This window comes from Coregonus lavaretus (genome assembly GCF_964263955.1).
Source record: "Coregonus lavaretus genome assembly, contig: HAP1_SCAFFOLD_519, whole genome shotgun sequence".
In the NCBI taxonomy this organism is placed as follows: Eukaryota; Metazoa; Chordata; class Actinopteri; order Salmoniformes; family Salmonidae; genus Coregonus; species Coregonus lavaretus.
The window spans coordinates 1-23,755 of record NW_028161472.1 but is presented as its reverse complement, the minus strand read 5'-3'; the positions used below and the strand labels follow the sequence as shown (position 1 = coordinate 23,755).

Below are 23,755 nucleotides of genomic sequence, written 5' to 3'. Positions count from 1 at the left end.
AACAGAGTGACAGCAGAGAATATGCAGAGACAGACTGCACAACAGGGAGGTAACAGAGGCCCAGTTATTGTGGTGAGTTGTCTCTCCAGTGGTGCTTTTACATGTTGTATGTGTATTAAACATGAGCTGGTTTAAAAAAGGAGGAGGACTATGTTTCACTGGTCACTGGTACAGTAAAAGTGGAGAAACGCTGGACTATAGTTGGCAATGTTTTGTATCAGTAGCATTAAATGCCTGTGTGTGGTCTGTGGCTGAAATGCCAGGGCAGATTTTTTTGTCCCTCACCGACCCTTTATAATGGCATTCCGGCAGATGAAGAGCTGATTCAAAAAATGTCACGTGATAGTTCCAGAGCGAGATTATTAGGGTTTTGGCACCAAAACCCGATGTCTCTCTGTTTTACAACTGAAACGTTTCGTTGTAACCCAGTTGTTACACAGTAGCCCCTACATGGCTATGGAAGGCGCGAGACGGAATAGAACTGCAGTTGGCACAAGTGTGAAACATTGCGGAAGTCCGTTTTGTGGGGGAATTACGCGAGCACTTCCTGTACAGTTAGTTTTGGGACTGCTGAACACAAAAACAGCTCTGTAGGCTGCTGAGTTGTGTTGCCATTTACACAGATTTGTTACATTGTATCGCTTGAAGCGTGGATCGAGGACGCGCTGATTCCAACTGGAATCTTTTCACGGAATGTTGGTGAAGAAGTGAAACTTTGTAGCGGAGTAGTTTGCTGAACTGGTTCGATTTAACACGCACATGGTGTGTGGGATGTCGCTGTATCATCATTAGAACGACTACAAAGAGAACGGGGAACTAGTCACATTAGTGCTTTATCGCTGAAGTGGAAACACGCCACACACCCAGTGAAGTCTAGCTACACTACGACGACTTCGGGATGGAGCGGCTTTGCAAGCTTAGTTTATCTTTGGCTTTGATCCTGCCTTGTTTACAATGGACAACTTCTTTCAATCTGGACAGTGACAAACCCTATGTATTCTCTGGACCTAAAGGAAGTTATTTTGGATTTTCGGTGGATTTCTTCCAGCCGGATGACAAGCAGTAAGACTGTGCTCTATATTATGTAATAATGTTTGTGGTGTCAGGTTTTAGATCTTTCATGTTTTCCACTTTTATTTAGTTTATTGAAGGACATATAATTATGTTATTTGAAATACAATAAATACATACTATATATATATATATATATACAAAAGTATGTGGACACCCCTTCAAATGAGTGGATTCGGCTATTTCAGCTACACCGGTTGATGACAGGTGTATTGTAAACATTATTGGTCGCTAAATCTGGAGAAATGACGGACCATGTAAAAAACTGTTTGTCACTAAATCCGGCAAGAACCCCATGTTAAAACGGTTGGCTGCTATATACTTATAACTGATTGGTTCGTTCTGTCCTCTATAGTGCTGTCCGGTGAGAACATGATGTTGAGGCACATCACTGTACTCTTGATTGTCACCCCCCCCACACACACGTAGACACAGCTGTTTCCATTTTAAGATGTTTATATGATTTTGGTAATCCGAATGACTTGGAATCATATTGTTGTGGTTATTTCGAGTCACGCACAACATTCAGACATTTGTGTTACTATCGATAATAAAAAAGTCCTCAGAAACGTTCCCCCTTCGGACGATGATAAACACTCTGACCTGAGTGGGCGGGTGCAGTGTCCTAGATGTGCATTTCCAAGAGCCTTGATTTGGTTGGGAATGGCAGGGCTATGATGGGTGAGGGATATCTTAGGTAAACTGAGCAGCCAAACTAACGGGATTTAAAGGAAACTGAAGGGACTGTGAGGGAAAGTTAGGTGGAGAGGAGCAAGACAGCCTTTTTGCATGCATAAAATCGAGCACACAGCCATGCAATCTCCATAGACAAACACTCACAGTAGAATGGCCTTACTGAAGAGCTCAGTGACTTTCAACGTGTCACCGTCAGTTCGTAAAAATTCTGCCCAGCTGCCCCGGTCAACTGTAAGTGCTGTTCTTGTGAAGTGGAAACGTCTAAGAGCAACAACGGCTCAGCCTCGAAGTTGTAGGCCACACAAGCTCACAGAACGGGACCGCCGAGTGCTGTAGTGCGTAAAAATCGTCTGTCCTCGGTTGCAACACTCACTACCGAGTTCTAAACCACCTCTGGAAGCAACGTCGGCACAATAACTGTTCGTCTGGAGCTGAAATGGGTTTCTGTGGCCGAGCAGCCGCACACAAGCCTAAGTTCACGATGCGCAATGCCAAGCGTTGGCTGGAGTGGTGTAAAGCTCACCGCCACTGGACTCTGGAGCAGTGGAAACGCGTTCTCTGGAGTGATGAATCACGCTTCACCATCTGGCAGTCCGACGGACAAAACTGGGTTTGGCGAATGCCAGGAGAACGCTACCTGCCCCAATGCATAGTGCCAACTGTAAAGTTTGGTGGAGGAATAATAATGGTCTGGGGCTGTTTTTCATGGTTCGGGCTAGGCCCCTTAGTTCCAGTGAAGGGAAATCTGAGCGCTACAGCATACAATGACATTCTAGATGATTTTTTGCTTCCAACTTTGTGTCACCAGTTTGGGGAAGGCCCTTACATGTTTCAGCATGACAATGCCCCAGTGCACAAAGCGATGTCCATACAGAAATTGTTTGTGGAGATCCGTGTGGAAGAACTTGACTGGCCTGCACAGAGCCCTGACCTCAACCTCATCAAACACCTTTGGAATGAATTGGAATGCCGACTGCGAGCCAGGCCTAATCGCCCAACATCAGCGCTCAACCTCAGTGCTCAACCTCACTAATGCTCTTATGGCTGAATGGAAGCAAGTCCCCACAGCAATGTTCCAACATCTAGTGGAAAGCCTTCCCAGAAGAGTGGAGGCTGTTATAGCAGCAAAGGGGGGGGGACCAACTCCATATCAACGCCCATGTGTCAGAGGAAGGCCCACATTTTTTTGTTTGATTTTATTTTATTTTGGAAATTACGACGTTCGACAAGCAGGTGTCCACATACTTTTGGTCGTGTAGTGCATCTATTCTATTCATCACGTGACAGTCTTTGTTGCTCCTAATTGGCTAGCGCTACAGTAGAAGAGTAAGTCAGGTGGTGCATGTTTTTTTTGTTGTTGTTGTATTTAGACTTAAGTCCATTTCTCTTCTTTAGGTCAAACATTCTTATAGGAGCTCCCAGAGCCAACACCTCCTCAGCTTCCACAGTGGTGGAGAGAGGGGCTGTCTATACCTGCCCATGGCAGAAGACTGGTGACTGTACCCAAGTACAGTTTGACAACACTGGTGAGTACAGGAGGTCTGTTACTTAGTATCCCGTTCATCAATTTCTGACATTGTCTGGTGTCTATATCTGCCCTGTATCACACGGGGGAGGGACCACTGTGAATTGATATCCAAAGTGAAGCTCAATAGACTCAGTCAAGGGGTCATGTCCATCAGTGTGGGTTTTGGATATTGCTTTTCCAGATTCAAAGTCCATTTAATCAAAATGTATGTCAAGTCAGATACGTGTCCTTCCATGTGAGGGCACAAGGGATTGCAGTTCAGGAAGCAGATGTTTCGCTCAAGTTAGTAGTCATCCAGGAATGCAGGACGCCTGTATTGGAGATGTGCCGACATGCTCAATGTTAAGTTTAAGAGTCATAGAGAGAGAGAGGGGGGGGGGGGGGGGGGTAGACAGAGAGAGAGAGGAGAGACACCTTTAAAGGACTGTCTGCTCTGAATAACAGAGAGGGAGGGAGGGAGAGCGAGAGGGGGAGGGAGAGAGAGAGAGGGGGAGGGGGGAGGGAGAGAGGGGGGAGGGAGAGAGGGGGGAGGGAGAGGGAGGGGGGAGGGAGAGAGAGGGAGGGGGGAGGGAGAGAGAGGGAGAGAGGGAGGGGGAGGGAGAGAGAGAGGGGGAGGGAGGGAGGGAGAGAGAGAGAGAGAGAGAGAGAGAGAGAGAGAGAGAGAGAGAGAGAGAGAGAGAGAGAGAGAGAGAGAGAGAGAGAGAGAGAGAGAGAGAGAGAGAGAGAGAGAGAGAGAGAGAGAGAGAGAGAGAGAGAGAGAGAGAGAGAGAGAGAGAGAGAGAGAGAGAGAGAGAGAGAGAGAGAGAGAGAGAGAACTAGAGAGATAGAGAGATAGAGAGAGAGAGAGAGAGAGAGAGAGAGAGAGAGAGAGAACTAGAGAACTAGAGAGATAGAGAGCGAGAGAGAGATAGAGAGAGGGAAGGAAGGAAGGCATGAGAGTGATTTCCCTTCATGAAGCATCCATTGCAGACAGATATGTGTCAAGGCATATACTAATATTTACACTATTGCACTTCCCTCCATCGTATGGGTTTGACCCAGCACGAACTAACAAAAACACGCAATGCAAAACCAAGCCCCATCAATGCCAAACGCTCATTCAGACAGCCACTGTAATTAAGCTATTTTGGGGAACATAAGCCTATATAGCAGTTTATTCTGTCCCAGATCTCATTGACATTATGTGTCTGTAAGAGCTTTGCACATCATCTTCTGCACATCTATCACTCCAGTGTTAATACTAAATTGTAATTATTTTGCACTATAGCCTATTTATTGCCTTACCTCCATAACTTGCTACATTTGCACACACTGTATATATATTTTCTGTTGTATTTTTGACTTTATGTTTTGTTTTACCCCATATGTAATTCTGTGTTGTTGTTTTTATCGCACTGCTTTGCTTTATCTTGGCCAGGTCACAGTTGTAAATTAGAACTTGTTCTCAACTGGTTTACCTGGTTAAATAAAGGTGAAATAAAATAAATAAAATAAAGAGGTAGGCAGCCCAAAGTTAGACTAAGGGCCTGTCCCAAAATGGCACCATATTCCCTATTTAGTGCATCAAAGGGCTCTGGTCAAAATAAGTGCACTATCAAGGGAATAGGGTGCCATTTGGGACGTAGTCTAAGGCGGTACGACGAGCCCATGATCCTCTCTGGAACCAACCACAACCCATGTGGATGACCTCACTGTCTTTCTGGGCTCCAAGTTCCCACCTAAACCAATGGCCTCCGTCTCTACCTCCTGTGCTATTTACACCGCTCTCTATCAATATAAGTTCATTTGGTTCAGCAATAGAAGTTACATCGGTTTGTTTATTGTGCTTAATAAGCAACTGCAGAACAATATATTTTTGCTCACATAGACTGAAAACAGACAGACTGACTGAGTTCCAGGAGCCAAAAGAGGAACCCACACTAGTCTGTTGGGAAGTCTGAACCACACTAGTCTGTTGGGAAGTCTGAACCACACTAGTCTGTTGGGAAGTCTGAACCACACTAGTCTGTTGGGAAGTCTGAACCACACTAGTCTGTTGGGAAGTCCGAACCACACTAGTCTGTTGGGAAGTCTGAACCACACTAGTCTGTTGGGAAGTCCGAACCACACTAGTCTGTTGGGAAGTCTGAACCACACTAGTCTGTTGGGAAGTCTGAACCACACTAGTCTGTTGGGAAGTCTGAACCACACTAGTCTGTTGGGAAGTCTGAACCACACTAGTCTGTTGGGAAGTCTGAACCACACTAGTCTGTTGGGAAGTCCGAACCACACTAGTCTGTTGGGAAGTCTGAACCACACTAGTCTGTTGGGAAGTCCGAACCACACTAGTCTGTTGGGAAGTCTGAACCACACTAGTCTGTTGGGAAGTCTGAACCACACTAGTCTGTTGGGAAGTCTGAACCACACTAGTCTGTTGGGAAGTCTGAACCACACTAGTCTGTTGGGAAGTCTGAACCACACTAGTCTGTTGGGAAGTCTGAACCACACTAGTCTGTTGGGAAGTCTGAACCACACTAGTCTGTTGGGAAGTCTATATACATATATTTCCATGTCATGTTTTTTCCATATTTTTCCTACCTTTGCCGCCATTTCTGATGGTTTGCCAGTCAGTGCCTTAGTGACCTGGCCTCGCTGTTATACATGACCACAATGGGTGCCTTTGTGATGTCTGATCTGTTTCTGCAGACTGAGAGGGGAGGCTGCCTCGGTCAGTGGTTTAGTGTTTGTGTCCAAGCTGCCTCGGTCAGTGGTTTAGTGTTTGTGTCCAAGCTGCCTCGGTCAGTGGTTTAGTGTTTGTGTCCAAGCTGCCTCGGTCAGTGGTTTAGTGTTTGTGTCCAAGCTGCCTCGGTCAGTGGTTTAGTGTTTGTGTCCAAGCTGCCTCGGTCAGTGGTTTAGTGTTTGTGTCCAAGCTGCCTCGGTCAGTGGTTTAGTGTTTGTGTCCAAGCTGCCTAGGGCCAGGGGGAAAACTACTGTAGTTAGTTAGTGTGTGCTCAGGGGGGTTTTCTCCCGCATGGCCATTATCAAACTAGCTGGCTTACCACGTGGTCTGGAAGTCTTTCTCCTGCTCACTGTTCTTTCCTGGTCTGTCCCAGTCAGTCCTTGTTTTCCAGCTCTGTCAGTCGGGTGGACAGGCAAACCTTTAAACAAAAAACAGCACAAAGAAAGTCTAAACGAATTGAGAACACTCTCTAATTACTCCCAATGATTTATTGGAGAACCGATGTTTTGGCACAGTTTTCCTCAGGGTGAGACAGACTAAACGGACAGATTTACAGCTGACCAGAGTCTCATAATAACTGTAATTGTAGATGGCCCACATGGGTGGATGTGATGTTTGACCCAGGTGCAGTCTGGGCTGTAGAGAAGGTGGGGGGTGTTGTGACTGTGACTGTTGTGCGAGTCAGGGTTAAGGAGGAGCTGGGTCGTTGCTCTTGCTTTAGTCAGAAACATAGGAGGAGTTAACTGTTGTTCGGACGTGTTTTGCTCTAGGGCCAGACAGGAGGGCTGGTTGTCGTTCCTAAGACTGCTCTACTCAGGGTTACACAAGAACAGAGCTTTGTGGTTGGCTAGATGGTATACCCTGAAGGGTAATAAATATCCTACCAAATATGTCAGAGGTGCAACTCTCTCTCATTCTATCTGCACAGACCTTCACACAATGCATTTGGTTCCAGATAGTATAACAATTAATATCATTTGCTAATTCTCTGAAGTTATTAGAAATAAAAGTTGCACTGAATCAGTAGGCCTAATCATTCCCCGTACAATCACCAAGCAATTTAATCTGTGTGCCACTATGGAATTGACTTTATTTCTAGTGTATCTGTTTATCATGAAACAATATCTTCTTTATAAAGGCTGTGCTTATCATGAAACAATATCTTCTTTATAAAGGCTGTGTTTATCATAAAACAATATCTTCTTTATAAAGGCTGTGTTTATCATGAAACAATATCTTATTTATAAAGGCGGTGTTTATCATGAAACAATATCTTCTTTATAAAGGCTGTGTTTATCATGAAACAATATCTTATTTATAAAGGCTGTGTTTATCATGAAACAATATCTTCTTTATAAAGGCTGTGTTTATCATGAAACAATATCTTCTTTATAAAGGCTGTGTTTATCATGAAACAATATCTTCTTTATAAAGGCTGTGTTTATCATGAAACAATATCTTCTTTATAAAGGCTGTGTTTATCATGAAACAATATCTTCTTTATAAAGGCTGTGTTTATCATGAAACAATATCTTCTTTATAAAGGCGGTGTTTATCATGAAACAATATCTTATTTATAAAGGCTGTGTTTATCATGAAACAATATCTTCTTTATAAAGGCTGTGTTTATCATGAAACAATATCTTCTTTATAAAGGCTGTGCTTATCATGAAACAATATATTTTTTATAAAAGCTCTTTCGGCATATTATTTTTCTCAACTGTTTAGGCTTGTAATCTAACTGTAATCTCATCACCCACCACCTAATCTGGTCTACTGGATTTGGTGTTTAGTTACCATTAGTTACTGGTAATAGCCGGTCATGTGAGTCTATGGAAGGTTCAGCTTGTTGCAAACAGCTAGGCGTTTTCCGTCTTCATGGCGTCTTCATGGTGTCTCAGCACGCTCTTAGGTCTGAGGACACCCTCCATTTTATCAGCCCTGTAGGCACCAGGTAATAAGACACTCCAGCTCTGCCTGAACAAGCACCTGTGGTATTGCGTTACCAGCAAACTTGCAACATTGCAGCTGACAGGATATTTCAACAGGCTTTACAATGGTTTGTCATATCAGGTGATTCAGGTGCGTTATAAAAAAATTGATAATTTCCACATCAACACGACACACCCCATATTAAGACAATGTTATAGACATGTTAACCGTAGTCTCACTTGCCTTACCCAGGGAGAGACGGCGGATGTTTCACAGTGTGATGATGGGTTTTGCATCATATAATGAATGCATCATACTGTGAAACTAGAAATTAATTGTCAGTGTTTTTTAATAAGATCATCTTTGAGAACAAAAAAATCACCAAAATACCAACAACATTTCATGACCCCGATTTGATTTTGTTATAATGTTTGAGTCATTCAGATGGCATAAGAACTTGGAATAAGCCAAGGCAAAATGTGTTGAATTGCTGAACATTTGCTTTAAAACTGCAAATGATCTCTCAGCCCCATGACAAAATGTGTACAATTTCAGGAAATTAGCTTTAAAAGAGCAAAATGTCGTCTCTGCGGCCAAGAAGAGGGTCTCTAAAACGTTCAGTCGGAGACCACGCCGCTGGCCACACCCACTACCATTCACCCGCCACGCCTACCACCTTAAGGCTTCAGCATGCTTCGGTTCGGCTGGCACCGAACGAGTGGGCTGGCATACTCCCTTAAAAGATCTTCGCTTGAACAACGATGAAAATGATGAGCTGGTAATAGCCATCTACGACCAAAACAATATTACCCCGGGAGAGTAGAGGGTGATGAGCTGGTAATAGCCATCTACGACCAAAACAATATTACCCCCGGGACAGTAGAGGGTGATGAGCTGGTAATAGCCATCTACGACCAAAACAATATTACCCCCGGGACAGTAGAGGGTGATGAGCTGGTAATAGCCATCTACGACCAAAACAATATTACCCCCGGACAGTAGAGGGTGATGAGCTGGTAATAGCCATCTACGACCAAAACAAATACACGCGCGGGAGAGTAAAATAGTGTACACAGAGAGACACTTGACTGGCAAGGAAATGTACGTTTTTCCCGGGATCTACTAGATATGCTTTAACTAGCAAGACGTATAATAGGCGAGATACGGAGACGGATATACTGGCATACGGCCGAGAGAGTGCTGGTGGAGGGTTTTAAGAGTTATTTTGGTTCCAAACCGCTGCAGAAGACTCTCGATTTACCACCGCCAGCTGTCCCGCCAGGTACCACAACACCAAGTCCACGTTGTCCTGAGAGATGCAGCTTTCCCCCTACATGAGAACCGGATGTGACCTTATCCAGGTATGTTGATAATAGAATGTAGGAATCAATTGGAACTTTTCCTGTTTCTAATTTCCCTTGTTACTGCATGCACATCTACGGCGCCCTTCAGGAAGTATTCACACCCCTTGACTTTATCCACATTTTTTTTGTTGTTGTTACATCCTGATTTAAATTGAGATGTTGTGTCACTGATCTACACACAAAACCCCATAATGTCAAAGTTACCGTTTTTTTACTTAAATCTACTTGAAAATCTACGGCAAGACCAGACAATGGTTGTCTAGCAAAGATCGACGTCCAATTTGGCAGAGCTTGAAGAAATGTTGCACCATCCAGGTGTGGAATGCTCTTGGAGACTTACCCAGAAAGACTCACAGCTGTCATCGCTGCCAAAAGGTGCTTCTACAAAGTATTGACTCAAGGGTGTGAATACTTATGTAAATTTGATATTTCTGTATCTCATTTTCAATAAATTTGCAAACATTTCTACAAACATGTTTTCACTTTGTCATTATGGGGTATTGTGTATAGATGGGTTAGAAAAAAACATATATTTTAATATATGTTGAATTCAGGCTGTAACACTGTGGAATAAGTCAAGGGGTATGAATATTTTCTGAAGGCAGTGTATATGAGAAATTACATTTTTATCAAGGCTTTTGGAATATAATTCCTGGGAAATTATATGGTGTTTTGGTTGTTGTTGACCAAATAGGTTATATCTTATATCTGACATATACAGTGGGGGAAAAAAAGTATTTAGTCAGCCACCAATTGTGCAAGTTCTCCCACTTAAAAAGATGAGAGAGGCCTGTAATTTTCATCATAGGTACACGTCAACTATGACAGACAAATTGAGGAAAAAAAATCCAGAAAATCACATTGTAGGATTTTTAATGAATTTATTTGCAAATTATGGTGGAAATTAAGTATTTGGTCACCTACAAACAAGCAAGATTTCTGGCTCTCACAGACCTGTAACTTCTTCTTTAAGAGGCTCCTCTGTCCTCCACTCGTTACCTGTATTAATGGCACCTGTTTGAACTTGTTATCAGTATAAAAGACACCTGTCCACAACCTCAAACAGTCACACTCCAAACTCCACTATGGCCAAGACCAAAGAGCTGTCAAAGGACACCAGCAACAAAATTGTAGACCTGCACCAGGCTGGGAAGACTGAATCTGCAATAGGTAAGCAGCTTGGTTTGAAGAAATCAACTGTGGGAGCAATTATTAGGAAATGGAAGACATACAAGACCACTGATAATCTCCCTCGATCTGGGGCTCCACGCAAGATCTCACCCCGTGGGGTCAAAATTATCACAAGAACGGTGAGGAAAAAAATCCCAGAACCACACGGGGGGACCTAGTGAATGACCTGCAGAGAGCTGGGACCAAAGTAACAAAGCCTACCATCAGTAACACACTACGCCGCCAGGGACTCAAATCCTGCAGTGCCAGACGTGTCCCCCTGCTTAAGCCAGTACATGTCCAGGCCCGTCTGAAGTTTGCTAGAGTGCATTTGGATGATCCAGAAGAGGATTGGGAGAATGTCATATGGTCAGATGAAACCAAAATAGAACTTTTAGGTAAAAACTCAACTCGTCGTGTTTGGAGGACAAAGAATGCTGAGTTGCATCCAAAGAACACCATACCTACTGTGAAGCATGGGGGTGGAAACATCATGCTTTGGGGCTGTTTTTCTGCAAAGGGAACAGGACGACTGATCCATGTAAAGGAAAGAATGAATGGGGCCATGTATCGTGAGATTTTGAGTGAAAACCTCCTTCCATCAGCAAGGGCATTGAAGATGAAACGTTGCTGGGTCTTTCAGCATGACAATGATCCCAAACACACCGCCCGGGCAACGAAGGAGTGGCTTCGTAAGAAGCATTTCAAGGTCCTGGAGTGGCCTAGCCAGTCTCCAGATCTCAACCCCATAGAAAATCTTTGGAGGGAGTTGAAAGTCTGTGTTGCCCAGCGACAGCCCCAAAACATCACTGCTCTAGAGGAGATCTGCATGGAGGAATTGGCCAAAATAGCAGCAACAGTGTGTGAAAACCTTGTGAAGACTTACAGAAAACGTTTGACCTGTGTCATTGCCAACAAAGGGTATATAACAAAGTATTGAGAAACTTTTGTTATTGACCAAATACTTATTTTCCACCATAATTTGCAAATAAATTCATTAAAAATCCTACAATGTGATTTTCTGGATTTTTTTTCTCATTTTGTCTGTCATAGTTGACGTGTACCTATGATGAAAATTACAGGCCTCTCTCATCTTTTTAAGTGGGAGAACTTGCACAATTGGTGGCTGACTAAATACTTTTTTCCCCCACTGTATTCTCATTACCCCTCATTCACAGGTGTCCATCTCAATACCTACAACTACCGCCTCTCTCGTTGTCGGAGAGTCATAGAAAATGCATTCACCATCATGACTGCAAGGATGAGGATTCTTGTTCGGCCAATCGTGTGTACCACTGAAAAGGCTAATGACATTGTGAAGGCATGTGTGGCCCTCCACAAATACCTGTCCTCCACGGAAGAAGCTCATGAGCCAAACGCAAGATACGTGCCTCCCGCTTTTTGCTGACCTGTCTGTCCCTTCTGGCAACTACCAACCTGGAGAGTGGAGGAGGGTTGGAGAGTGGAGGAGGGTTGGAGAGTGGAGGAGGGTTGGAGAGTGGAGGAGGGTTGTGGCAGGGGACAACAATCTCCAAGAGCCAGGGAGGCTCTCTCGTGCCAGGGTGACACAGAGAAACAAGAAACAAGCTCAGGGACTTATTCCTCTCTCCCCTGGACGTGTGCCATGGCAGGAAGACATGGTTAGGAGAGGACAACTCAACCCAAGGCCAGCCAATCATGAATAGGCCTTTGTTTGGACTCACACACACACACACACACACACACACACACACACACACACACACACACACAAAACCCTTGATGGACGCACACAGTTCTGTGAACCAAAGTACTTTGTACTAAAATGTAGATTTTTTAATCTTGTTAATAAAATGAAAGTTGATTTTATGATGTCTCTGTGCATTCATTTAGATTAGATTGAACTACACCACAAGTAGAAGAACGCCAGTGAAGTCCTTGGAACACAGGTCAGCACATGATGTTCAAAAAGAAATACCTTGTATAGAGATGAAGAAACATAGCTTTTTCAGCAGACAGAAATAAACCATCTGGGCTTTGAAAGTGTCAGAAAGTGACAATACAAACGTGTCTGCTAAGAACAGACGTGTTAACAACACGTGTCAATTAAATATTATTAAAGTGTCAGAGAGTGTAGATGGAAATATCTGGGCAGTTGACCAGTCAGTGCTTGGGGCCGGTGACGAGGCAGTGCTTGGGGCCTGTGACGAGGCAGTGCTTGGGGCCGGTGACCTGTCAGTGCTTGGGGCCGGTGACCAGTCAGTACTTGGGGCCGGTGACGAGGCAGTGCTTGGGGCCGGTGACGAGGCAGTGCTGGGACGCAGAGAACAAAACCTGGTGCTGTCCCCGTTCACTGGTGTTTGTGCCTTGAAAAAGAAAAAAATTATTATTTAAAGTATTATTATTTATTATATATTATTATTATTATAGTATTATTTAAAAGCTATTTAGTACACATATCCATCCAACACGATCAATGAACAACATATTACATTTAATATAATACTGAGTATAATACAATAGACTATAATACATTAGAGTAGAGTTGTGTAGGCCTGGCCTTGCTACTCAAATCAAATCAAATGTGATTGTCACATGTGCCGAATACAACAGGTGTAGACCTTACAGTGAAATGCTTACTTACAAGCCATTAACCAACAATGCAGTTTTAAGAAAAATAAGTGTTAAGTAAAAAATAGATAAGTGAAACATTTAAATAATTAAAGAGCAGCAGTAAAATAACAGTAGCGAGGCTATATACAGGGGGTACCGGTACTGAGTCAATGTGCGGGGGCACAGGTTAGTCGAGGTAATTGAGGTAATATGTACATGTGGGTAGAGTTAAAGTGACTATGCATAGATAATAAACAGAGAGTAGCAGCAGCGTAAAAATGGGGGGTCAATGCAAATAGTCCAGTTAGCCATTTGATTAGCTGTACAGGAGTCTTATAGCTTGGGGGTAGAAGCTGTGAAGAAGCCTTTTGGACCTAGACTTGGCACTCCGGTACCGCTTGTCGTGCGGTAGCAGAGAGAACAGTCTATGACTTGGGTGACTGGAGTCTTTGACAATTCTTAGGGCCTTCCTCTGACACCGCCTGGTATAGAGGTCCTGGATGGCAGGAAGCTTGGCCCCAGCGATGTACTGGGCCATCCGCACTACCCTCTGTCTTGCGGTCAGAGGCCAAGCAGTTGCCATACCAGGCAGTGATGCAACCAGTCAGGATGCTCTCGATGGTGCAGCTGTAGAACTTTTTGAGGATTTGAGGACCCATGCAAAGTCTCCTGAGGGGGAATAGGCTTTGTCGTGCCCTCTTCACGACTGTCTTGGTGTGTTTGGACCATGATAGTTTGTTGGTGATGTGGACACCAAGGAACATGAAGCTCTCAACCTGCTCCACTACAGCCCTGTTGATGAGAATGGGGGCATGCTCTGTCCTCTTCTTTTTCCTGTAGTCCACAATCATCTCCTTTGTCTTGGTCACGGTCATCTCCTTTGTCTTGGTTGTTGTCCTGGCACCACACGGCCAGGTCTCTGACCTCCTCCCTATAGGCTGTCTCATCGTTGTCAGTGATCAGGCCTACCAGTGTTGTGTCGTCGGCAAACTTAATGATGGTGTTGTATTCGTGCCTGGCCATGCAGTCATGGGTGAACAGGGAGTACAGGAGGGGACTGAGCACGCACTCCTGAGGGGCCCCCGTGTTGAGGATCAGCGTGGCAGATGTGTTGTTACCTACCCTTACCACCTGGGGGCGGCCCGTCAGGAAGTCCAGGATCCAGTTGCAGAGGGAGGTGTTTAGTCCCAGGGTCCTTAGCTTAGTGATGAGCTTTGAGGGCACTATGGTGTTGAACGCTGAGCTGTAGTCAGTGGGATAATGGTGTTGATGTGAGCCATAACCAGCCTTTCAAAGCACTTCATGGCTACAGACGTGAGTGCTACAGGTCGGTAGTCATTTAGGCAGGTTATCTTAGTGTCCTTGGGCACAGGGACTATGGTGGTCTGCTTGAAACATGTTGGTATTACAGACTCAGTCAGGGACAGGTTGAAAATGTCAGTGAAGTCACTTGCCAGTTGGTCAGCACATGCTCAGAGTACACGTCCTGGTAATCCGTCTGGCCCTGCGGCCTAGTGAATGTTGACCTGTTTAAAGGTCTTACTCACATTGGCTACGGAGAGCGTGATCACACAGTCGTCCGGGATCTCTCATGCATGCTTCAGTGTTGCTTGCCTCGAAGCGAGCATAGAAATAATTTAGCTTGTCTGGTTGGCTCGTGTTACTGGGCAGCTCGCGGCTGCCCAGCTACTCAACATTTGCAACCTTTTAGCTAGCTGGACCTTGATACCGAACTTTGACTTCGGTGTTACCAATCAGGGAAGCTTATGATTTTCTTTCTCTGACAAAATTATGTTTGATCAAAAAGTTGTAAAGATCTTTAGTTGGTTGGCTTGCTTTCTCTGCTAGGCTAGCTAACCAGACAAATAGCTAGCGCTAGATTGCTAGTTATTGTTAGCAAACATGGCTACTCTTTTCCTCGACTACAATAGAAAATACAACAACATACCTCATCCTCTGGTGAAGATGGCATGTTGCTTTCAATCTTGCTTACTTTTAAAACCTCCTTGGCCAAGCGATGCTCTAAGTTGTCGTTGTTGTTGTTCACGATGTTGAATCCACAGAGTTTTGGGCTGAATCGAGAAGAAAAAGAAGAAACAGTTGATCAGTCACAGAAGAAGGGGCGTAGACTTCGGCTACCAAACTTCGGCTTGCCTCGAGAACATCTTTTGTGTGCACGAACAGCCGAAAAAACCCTTGCCGAAGACCAAAACGCACAAAAATGTCACAAAATGTAGTCATAATATATGCACGAACTGTTCCGCATGCGGAGCCTTTAGCCCCATTTTGATCCAGAAAAAAACCTGTTTGTAGAATTTGATGCATTCAGAGTCTTTAGATTGTTTTCAATGAGATAATGCAGATGGGCAACCACATGGTTCAGCCTATTTATCTAAAGCCACTATGCTGCATCAGTTTATAATGCTTTTAAAGGGAACATTCTATTTTGATGATGTCAACATAAATATATATATATTTTTTCATTTTGGAGTAGAATGTCCTATTAAAAAGTAACCAGAAGTGACCTTCTCACAGTCGTCCCACACTAACTTTGCCACTGCTGCTGAAAAAAATCAACATCAATCTACACACAATACCCCATAATGACAAAGCAAAAACAGGTTTTTAGACATTTTTACAAATGTATAAAAAATTAAAAACGTAATTATCACATTTACATAAGTATTCAGACCCTTCACTCAGTACTTTGTTGAAGCACCTTTGGCAGCGATTACAGCCTTGAGTCTTCTTGGGTATGACGCTACAAGTTTGAGACACCTGTATTTGGGGAGTTTCTCCCGTTCTCTGCAGATCCTCTCAAGCTCTGTCGGGTTGGATGGGAGCGTCGCTGCACAGCTATTTTCAGGTCTCTCCAGAGATGTTCGATCAGGTTCAAGTCCGGGCTCTGGCTGGGCCACTCAAGGACATTCAGAGACTTGTCCCAAAGCCACTCCTGCGTTGTCTTGGCTGTGTGCTTAGGGTCGTTGTCCTGTTGGAAGGTGAACCTTCACCCCAGTCTGAGGTCCTGAGCGCTCTGAAGCAGGTTTTCATCAAGGATCTCTCTGTACTTTGCTCCGTCCATCTTTCCCTCGATCCTGACTAGTCTCCCAGTCCCTGCCGCTGAAAAACATCCCCACGGCATGATGCTGCCACCACCATGCTTCACCGTAGGAATGGTGCCAGGTTTCCTCAAGACGTGATGCTTGGCATTCAGGCCAAAGAGTTCAATCTTGGTTTCATCAGACCAGATAATCTTGTTTCTTATCGTCTGAGAGTCCTTTAGGTGCCTTTTGGCAAACTTAAAGCAGGCTGTCATGTGCCTTTTACTGAAAAGTGGCTTCCGTCTGGCCACTCTACCATAAAAGCCTGATTGGTGGAGTGCTGGAGAGATAGTTGTCCTTCTGGAAGGTTCTCCCATCTCCACAGAGGAACTCTAGAGCTCTGTCAGAGTTGCCATCGGGTTCTTGGTCACCTCCCTGACCAAGGTCCTTCTCCCCCGATTGCTCAGTTTGTCCGGGCGGCCAGCTCTAGGAAGAGTCTTGGTGGTTTCATTTAAGAATGTTTGAGGCCACTGTGTTCGTGGGGACCTTCAATGCTGCAGAAATGTTTTGGTACCCTTCCCCAGATCTGTGCCTCGACACAATCCTGTCTCGGAGCTCTATGGACAATTCCTTCGACCTCAGGGCTTGGTTTCTGCTCTGACAGACTCAATTTCGAGTCTCAGAGCTAAGGGTTTGAATACTTATGTAAATAAGGTATTTCTGTTTGTATTTGTAATACATTTGCAAACATTTCTAAAAACCTTGTGATTATGAGGTATTGTGTGTAGATTGAGGGAAAAAAAAAAATATGTAATCCATTTTAGAATATGGCTGTAACGTAAAAAAATGTTTTGGGGAAAAAGTCAAAGGGTCTGAATATTTTCCGAATGCACTGTTTTCTGCAGTGGGAAGTGGAAACATAACCAACCCTATTACACTAGGGGAAACACTGCCTCATGGATATCCCTCCTCATGGAGTAACATGTGTGTCAGAGATAGATCTGCGTTGGCTAGACAGGGGGTATTAATGGGTGTTGGCTGTGTGTCAGAGATAGATCTGCGTTGGCTAGACAGGGGGTATTAATGGGTGTTGGCTGTGTGTCAGAGATAGATCTGCGTTGGCTAGACAGGGGGTATTAATGGGTGTTGGCTGTGAGTCATTTCCTCACAGGGAAAATATAGTTTCATCTCCAGGCTCTGATGAAAACTCATCACTGCTCCTGCCTTCATTTATTAATTATCAGGAATACCCAACATCAACCAGTCCATTTGTCTGTGGGTACTCTGGGTCTTGCCTAAACAACAGACTGTTTCACGTTTTAATGTCACATAGACAAGTACAGTGAAATGCCTTTCTTGCAAAACTCAAAACCCAACAATGCAATAATCAATAACAATGTATTACTAGAAATAACACACGAGAAATAAGCATAAGAAATATGAAATACACAAAGTAAGTAAGCATACTATATATAGGAAATATTTAAATAGTCCGTTCCAAAACCATATTTACAATGTGCAGGGATACTGGAGTGATGGAGGTAGATATGTATAGGGGTAAGGTGACTATATACAGGGTCAGTTCCAGTACCATATTAACAATGTGCAGGGATACTGGAGTGATGGAGGTAGATATGTATAGGGGTCAGGTGACTATATACAGGGTCAGTTCCAGTACCATATTAACAATGTGCAGGGATACTGGAGTGATAGAGGTAGATATGTATAGGGGTCAGGTGACTATATACAGGGTCAGTTCCAGGACCATATTAACAATGTGCAGGGATACTGGAGTGATGGAGGTAGATATGTATTGGGGTAAGGTGACTATATACAGGGTCAGTTCCAGTACCATATTAACAATGTGCAGGGATACTGGAGTGATAGAGGTAGATATGTATTGGGGTAAGGTGACTATATACAGGGTCAGTTCCAGGACCATATTTACAATGTGCAGGGATACTGGAGTGATGGAGGTAGATATGTATTGGGGTAAGGTGACTATATACAGGGTCAGTTCCAGTACCATATTAACAATGTGCAGGGATACTGGAGTGATGGAGGTAGATATGTATTGGGGTAAGGTGACTATATACAGGGTCAGTTCCAGTACCATATTAACAATGTGCAGGGATACTGGAGTGATAGAGGTAGATATGTATTGGGGTAAGGTGACTATATACAGGGTCAGTTCCAGGACCATATTTACAATGTGCAGGGATACTGGAGTGATGGAGTTAGATATGTATAGGGGTAAGGTGACTAGGCAACAGGATAAAAGCTAAACAGAGTAGCAGCAGCAGCTTGTATGTGTGTGTGTACAGTCAGTATAAATGTATGTGCATATTATGTGTGAGTGAGAAAATGATGGAGTGAGTGTGTGTGTGTGTGTGTATGACGGCGTGACAGTGTGTGTGTGAGTGTGCATAGAGATATAAAAAGTCAATAAAGATACAAGGTGAAGGTGTAGCTATTCTGTTAGCTATTTAATCAGTCGTATTGCTTGGGGGATAGAAGCTGTTCAGGAGCCTGTTGGTGTCAGACTTGATTCACCGGTACCGTCTGCAGTACGGCGGTCAATACGCTCTCAATGGTACAGCTGTAGAACCTTTTCAGGATTTTTTCAACCTCCTGAGGGGGAAGAGGCATTGCCTTCTTCACCACTGTGCGTCTCGTCTGTGTTTGGACCATTTTAAAGTCTTTAGTGATTTGGACACCGAGGAACTTGAAGCTGTCTACCTGCTCCACCCGTTTCCTGTAGTCCACAATCAGCTCCTCACCACCTGGGGTCGGCCGTCAGGAAGTCCAGGATCCAGTTGCAGAGGGAGGTGTTCAGATCCAGAGTCCTAAGCTTGGTGACAATCTTGGAAGGGACAGTGGTGTTGAACGCTGAGCTGTAATCAATTAACACATAGGTATTCCTCTTATCTAAGTGTAAAATGTAAGTGGGTGAGGGCAGTGTGGAGAGCAATTGAGATTGCATCATCTATGGAGCTGTTGGGGCGGTATGCGAATTGGAGTTGGTCTAGGGTGTCTGGGATGGTGGTGTTAATGTGTGCCATATCCAGCTTCTCAAAGCACTTCATGATTACAGAAGTGAGTGCTACAGGGCGGTAGTCATGGTGGCATGAAGCCTTAGAGTTCTTGGGAAGAGGAATGATGGTGGTCATCTTAAAACATGTGGGGATTACAGACTGGAACAGGGAGAGGTTGAAATGTACCAGAATATATCTGCCAGCTGTTCTGCGCATGCTCTGAGAACGCGCCCTGGAATACCGTCGGGGGCCCGCGGCCTTGCGGGTGTTGACCTGATTAAAGACCCTTCTCACGTCGGCCTCGGAGAGAGAGATCACCCAGTCCTCTGGGTCGGTGACGGCCCCTCACACCCGGCTCCATGTTGTTGTTGTCAAAGCGTGAATAAAATGCATTGAGTTAATCTGGTAGAGAGGCGTCGTTGGGCAGATCACGGCCGGGTCTTCCTTTGTAATCCGTAATGGACTATAGCCCCTGCCACATGCGGTGGGCGTTGGAGCCTGTCTAATAGGATTCATCCTTATTCCTATATTGGTTACCATGGTAAATCCATGACATCAGTCTGAAAGAAGTCGCTGTAAAAAAAAGACTCTACAAGACAGAATGTTGAATAAAATGATATCTACTCTTACTTTACCGGTTGGTCCTTTTGGCAGGAAGTGGAGATAGGGTATCCACAGGAAAGTGTTGTTTACCCGACTTTTTGTGGTGTCGGTAGGTTCTGTCACTTTTGTATTTTCAATCTGTTGACGCATTGCACGTGATGCACAACATGTAAACAATAGCCGAATGTAACCGAATGTAGTCGCCCGAAGCATGTTTCCTCACAATCAGCTGGAAGTGTTTGCCGTTCGGTGAGGCTCGGCCATATTGTACAAGTGTTTGTCACGTGCGAATTGCATCAGTTTTGAAAATAAAAACCGGAAAATACAAACGATACACAGACCGGCATACTGAAGGTCGTGTTGATGACACTACTCTGTGGACATTTAGTTTCACATTTCTACCTGCAAAAGGACCAACCACACAGACAACCGGTAAAGTATCATTTTATTCAGCATTCTGGCTTGTCGAGGTCGTGAGAGGAAACTTTCCTGATCCAAAAGCTAAATTTCTGCCTGACGTAGAATTCTATACAATTCAACGTAGGGTCTTCAGCCTTCTCTGGGTCATGTTCATTAGGCAGCAAATGGAAGAAAAGGGATTGAAACAGGGAAGGAGTACCTTGCCTTGTCCAATAAGAAATGCTTGTTTACATCAAAAATTAAATAAAAATATGATGTTAGGTGTGCCATAATGAAAACAACACAGAGTAGAGGTTCTTCCAAGCAGACACCCCTAAAGTGATGGTGTTTCTTCAGTAAAACCACAATGATTTCTACCTCACAGATGATCGTAAGAATAACGAGGGGGTCCAGATGGAGTTCAAGTCCAACCAGTGGTTTGGAGCCACGGTACGGTCACATGGTGAACACATCCTGGTGAGTGTCATGTCCTTATTTCATTTTACATTTTAGTCATTTTAGCAGACGCTCTTATCCAGAGCGACTTACAGTTAGTGAGTGCATGCATTTTTCATACTTATCTCCATGGTACGATCACGTGTTAAACGCGGAATGAGGGAGAGCTCGGTTTGTTGTTTTTGAAAGTCTCTGAAAAAGTGTTATAATGAAAAAGTTTGCTTGCTAGCTACCTTTTGAATTTGGATCCCGCGACGCGGATAGCATCAGTTGCTGGGACCGCTATATCTGTCCAGGGATCCTGCCAACGAAAAGTTTTGAAGAGAGTGCTTGGCGTAGCAGGTAGCTACCTAGCTATCAAACTAGCAAGGTTTCCTTGACAGCTTGAACACGGCCCCCCCCCCCGGCCTTGTGGCTGTCTAAATCCCTGCTGTTCGTTGATGTTTAAATCCGCCCTGTGACCTGCCCTGTCTGAAACTGCGTGGAGTATCGGCCTACGTCGAGACCACGGCATCAAAAAGCCGAAGGTGAGAGTCATGGAGAGGACAGTGTTTAGGTGAAGGATCTTTTAAAATAACTAAAAGGGTTCTATTAGCAGTTGTTACAACAACAATATTTTCAAGAGCTTTGTCCAAAATACTGATTGACTCAACTGACAAAAGATTGGACGATCCAGGACCTCCTTTAATAGCGGATGTCCTGAAAGAGACTTGCAGCAAGATGGCAACAAACTGGAAGTCCTCTCGAGATGACATCATCACTGTATGTGAATCATTATTAACAATGACTGGGAAAACAAACTATCTAGATCTGGGTTTCCCATAAACTCAGTCCTGCAAACCCCCCCCCCCCCCCCAAACCGAATGAGAGAGCCACACACATACAAAAGTACAGTATGTGGACAGCCCTTCAAATTAGTGGATTCGGCTATTTTAGCCACACCTGTTGCTGACAGGTGTATAAAATCGAGAACACAGCCATGCGATCTCCATAGACAAACACTGGCAGTAGAATTGCACGTACTGAAGAGCTCAGTGACTTTCAACATAGCACCGTCCTAGGATGCCACCTTTCCAACAAGTCAGTTCGTCACATTTCTGCCCTGCTAGAGCTGCCCCGGTCAACTGTAAGTGCTGTTATTGTGAAGTGGAAACGTCTCGGAGCAACAACGGCTCAGTTGCGAAGTGGTAGGCCACACAAGGTCACAGAACGGGACCAGCGAGTGCTGAAGCGCGTAAAAATGGTCTGTCCTCGGTTGCAACACTCACTACCAAACTTACTAAGAACTGTTCGTCTGGAGCGTCATGAAATGGGTTTCCATGGCCGAGCAGCAGCACACAAGCCTAAGGTCACCATGCGCAATGCCAAGCATCGGCTGTAGTGGTGTTGGGGTGTTTTTTCCCCACAAAAGGGCTTTATTACAGACAGAAATATTATTCAGTTTCATTCTCTGTCCGGGTGGCTGGTCTCAGACGATCCCGCAGGATGTCAGACGGTGAACACATCCTGGGGACTGTCATGTCCTTATCTTGGAATCCAGAACCAAATCTTGCGTGCGCTAGCTAGCCTGTAACGAGAGATTACCCATTACTCTATTGAGTCTCTGTGACTGTTGCGTGGCCTTGCTGTTGTTGACTGTACTCATGAGGTGTTTTGTCTCTCTCAGGCCTGTGCACCTCTCTACCAGTGGAGCACGTACAGCATGTCAGAGCGAGAGCCTGTCGGAACATGTTTCCTGAAGAAAGGAGTAGAAGTTGTGGAATACTCTCCTTGTCGATCTAGTAAGTGACAGGGGAAATGTTTTTTTTTCCCGGCCCAGCAAATTAAGCCTACAGAATCTTCATTAAAAAAAAAGTGCATTGTAGTCCAGGATTAGGCCGTATCTGGGTCTGGGAAACTGGCCCTATATCTTTTAAATCTACTGTTATATCAATAACTGCAGATGGAGATAACCACAACTGGTCTACCATTGAGAGATTCCTATATCATTCTGTGTTTGTGTTACTGTGAACAGAAGCCAACTCTCCAGATGGACAGGGCTTCTGTCAGGCTGGATTCAGTATTGACTTTGTCAAGGTGTGTATTGTGTGTTGTGTTCTCTTTGTCAAGGTGTGTTTTGTGTGTTGTGTTCTCTTTGTCAAGGTGTGTTTTGTGTGTTGTGTTCTCTTTGTCAAGGTGTGTTTTGTGTGTTGTGTTCTCTTTGTCAAGGTGCATTACTTTGCAGTGCTCCATACAACAATAGAGAAATCAAAGTATTATTCTCCAGGATTCAGTTTCAGATCTTATTGTCTTGGTTTTTAAATACTTTTCTTTCTTTTCTCAGAGTAACAGAATAACTTATTTATTTCTTCCTTTTTAAATTTCTATTTATTTAATCTTTATTTTATGTTTTTACTTTTTAAATGTTGTTTTCTTTCTTTCTTTCTCTCTGTCTCTGTCTGTCTGTCTGTCTATCTCTCTCTCTCTCTCTCTCTCTCTCTCTCTCTCTCTCTCTGACTCTCTCTCTCTCTCTCTCTCTCTCTCTCTCTCTCTCTCTCTCTCTCTCTCTCTCTCTCTCTCTCTCTCTCTCTCTCCAACAGAATAACAGGGTGGTTGTTGGAGGCCCTGGTAGTTTCTACTGGCAAGGTAAGTGATGTGTAATTCTATATAGTTACTGAGCAGGTCTGTTAATCCAGGGTATTATCAGACACATTGTGCTTTGTTTGGCTCTCCTCTGAGATGAGGCATGCAGTGATGCAGGGAATATGTGAAGATGCTCTGCCTGCCTAACTATAGCTGTTGTCAATGCAGCTCTTAGGCTGACAAGTGAGCAGTAGTCTGTGAGATCATGACCCGGCATGACACTGGCTTGCAGGAGTGACTGCCCAGCTAACAACAAACGTTCCCACAACTTTAGAGAACATTCCCCTTAAGAGTCTCATAGGAATGTTCCTGTGATGTGCAAGGAATGTTTCCAAGATACCATTCCCTTAATGTCAAATAGAACTTACCCAGAACGTGGTTACCATGTTCTCAGAACTTAAGATATTAATGTTCTAGACATGTTTCATGGGAATGTTGGAGAACATTCACATGTCCAGTTTTCTGTGGGTTAGGAGAATATTCCATAAACATCCCACCAAACATACACAGAACATGGTTGCCATGTT

At 44.2% G+C, this 23,755-nt stretch overlaps 1 protein-coding gene across 1 annotated transcript; it reads left to right on the top strand.

Moving 5' to 3' along the window:
• Nucleotides 1–388: 388 nt before the first annotated feature.
• Nucleotides 389–23,231, top strand: LOC311120643 (integrin alpha-V-like; the record flags this gene model as incomplete). The annotated part of the gene is made up of 6 exons (XM_084195227.1): nt 389–1,062; nt 3,163–3,293; nt 20,536–20,627; nt 22,273–22,387; nt 22,621–22,682; nt 23,186–23,231. Coding segments are annotated over exons 1-6 (610 nt in total), but the record flags the coding sequence as incomplete, so codon positions are not given.
• Nucleotides 23,232–23,755: the final 524 nt, after the last annotated feature.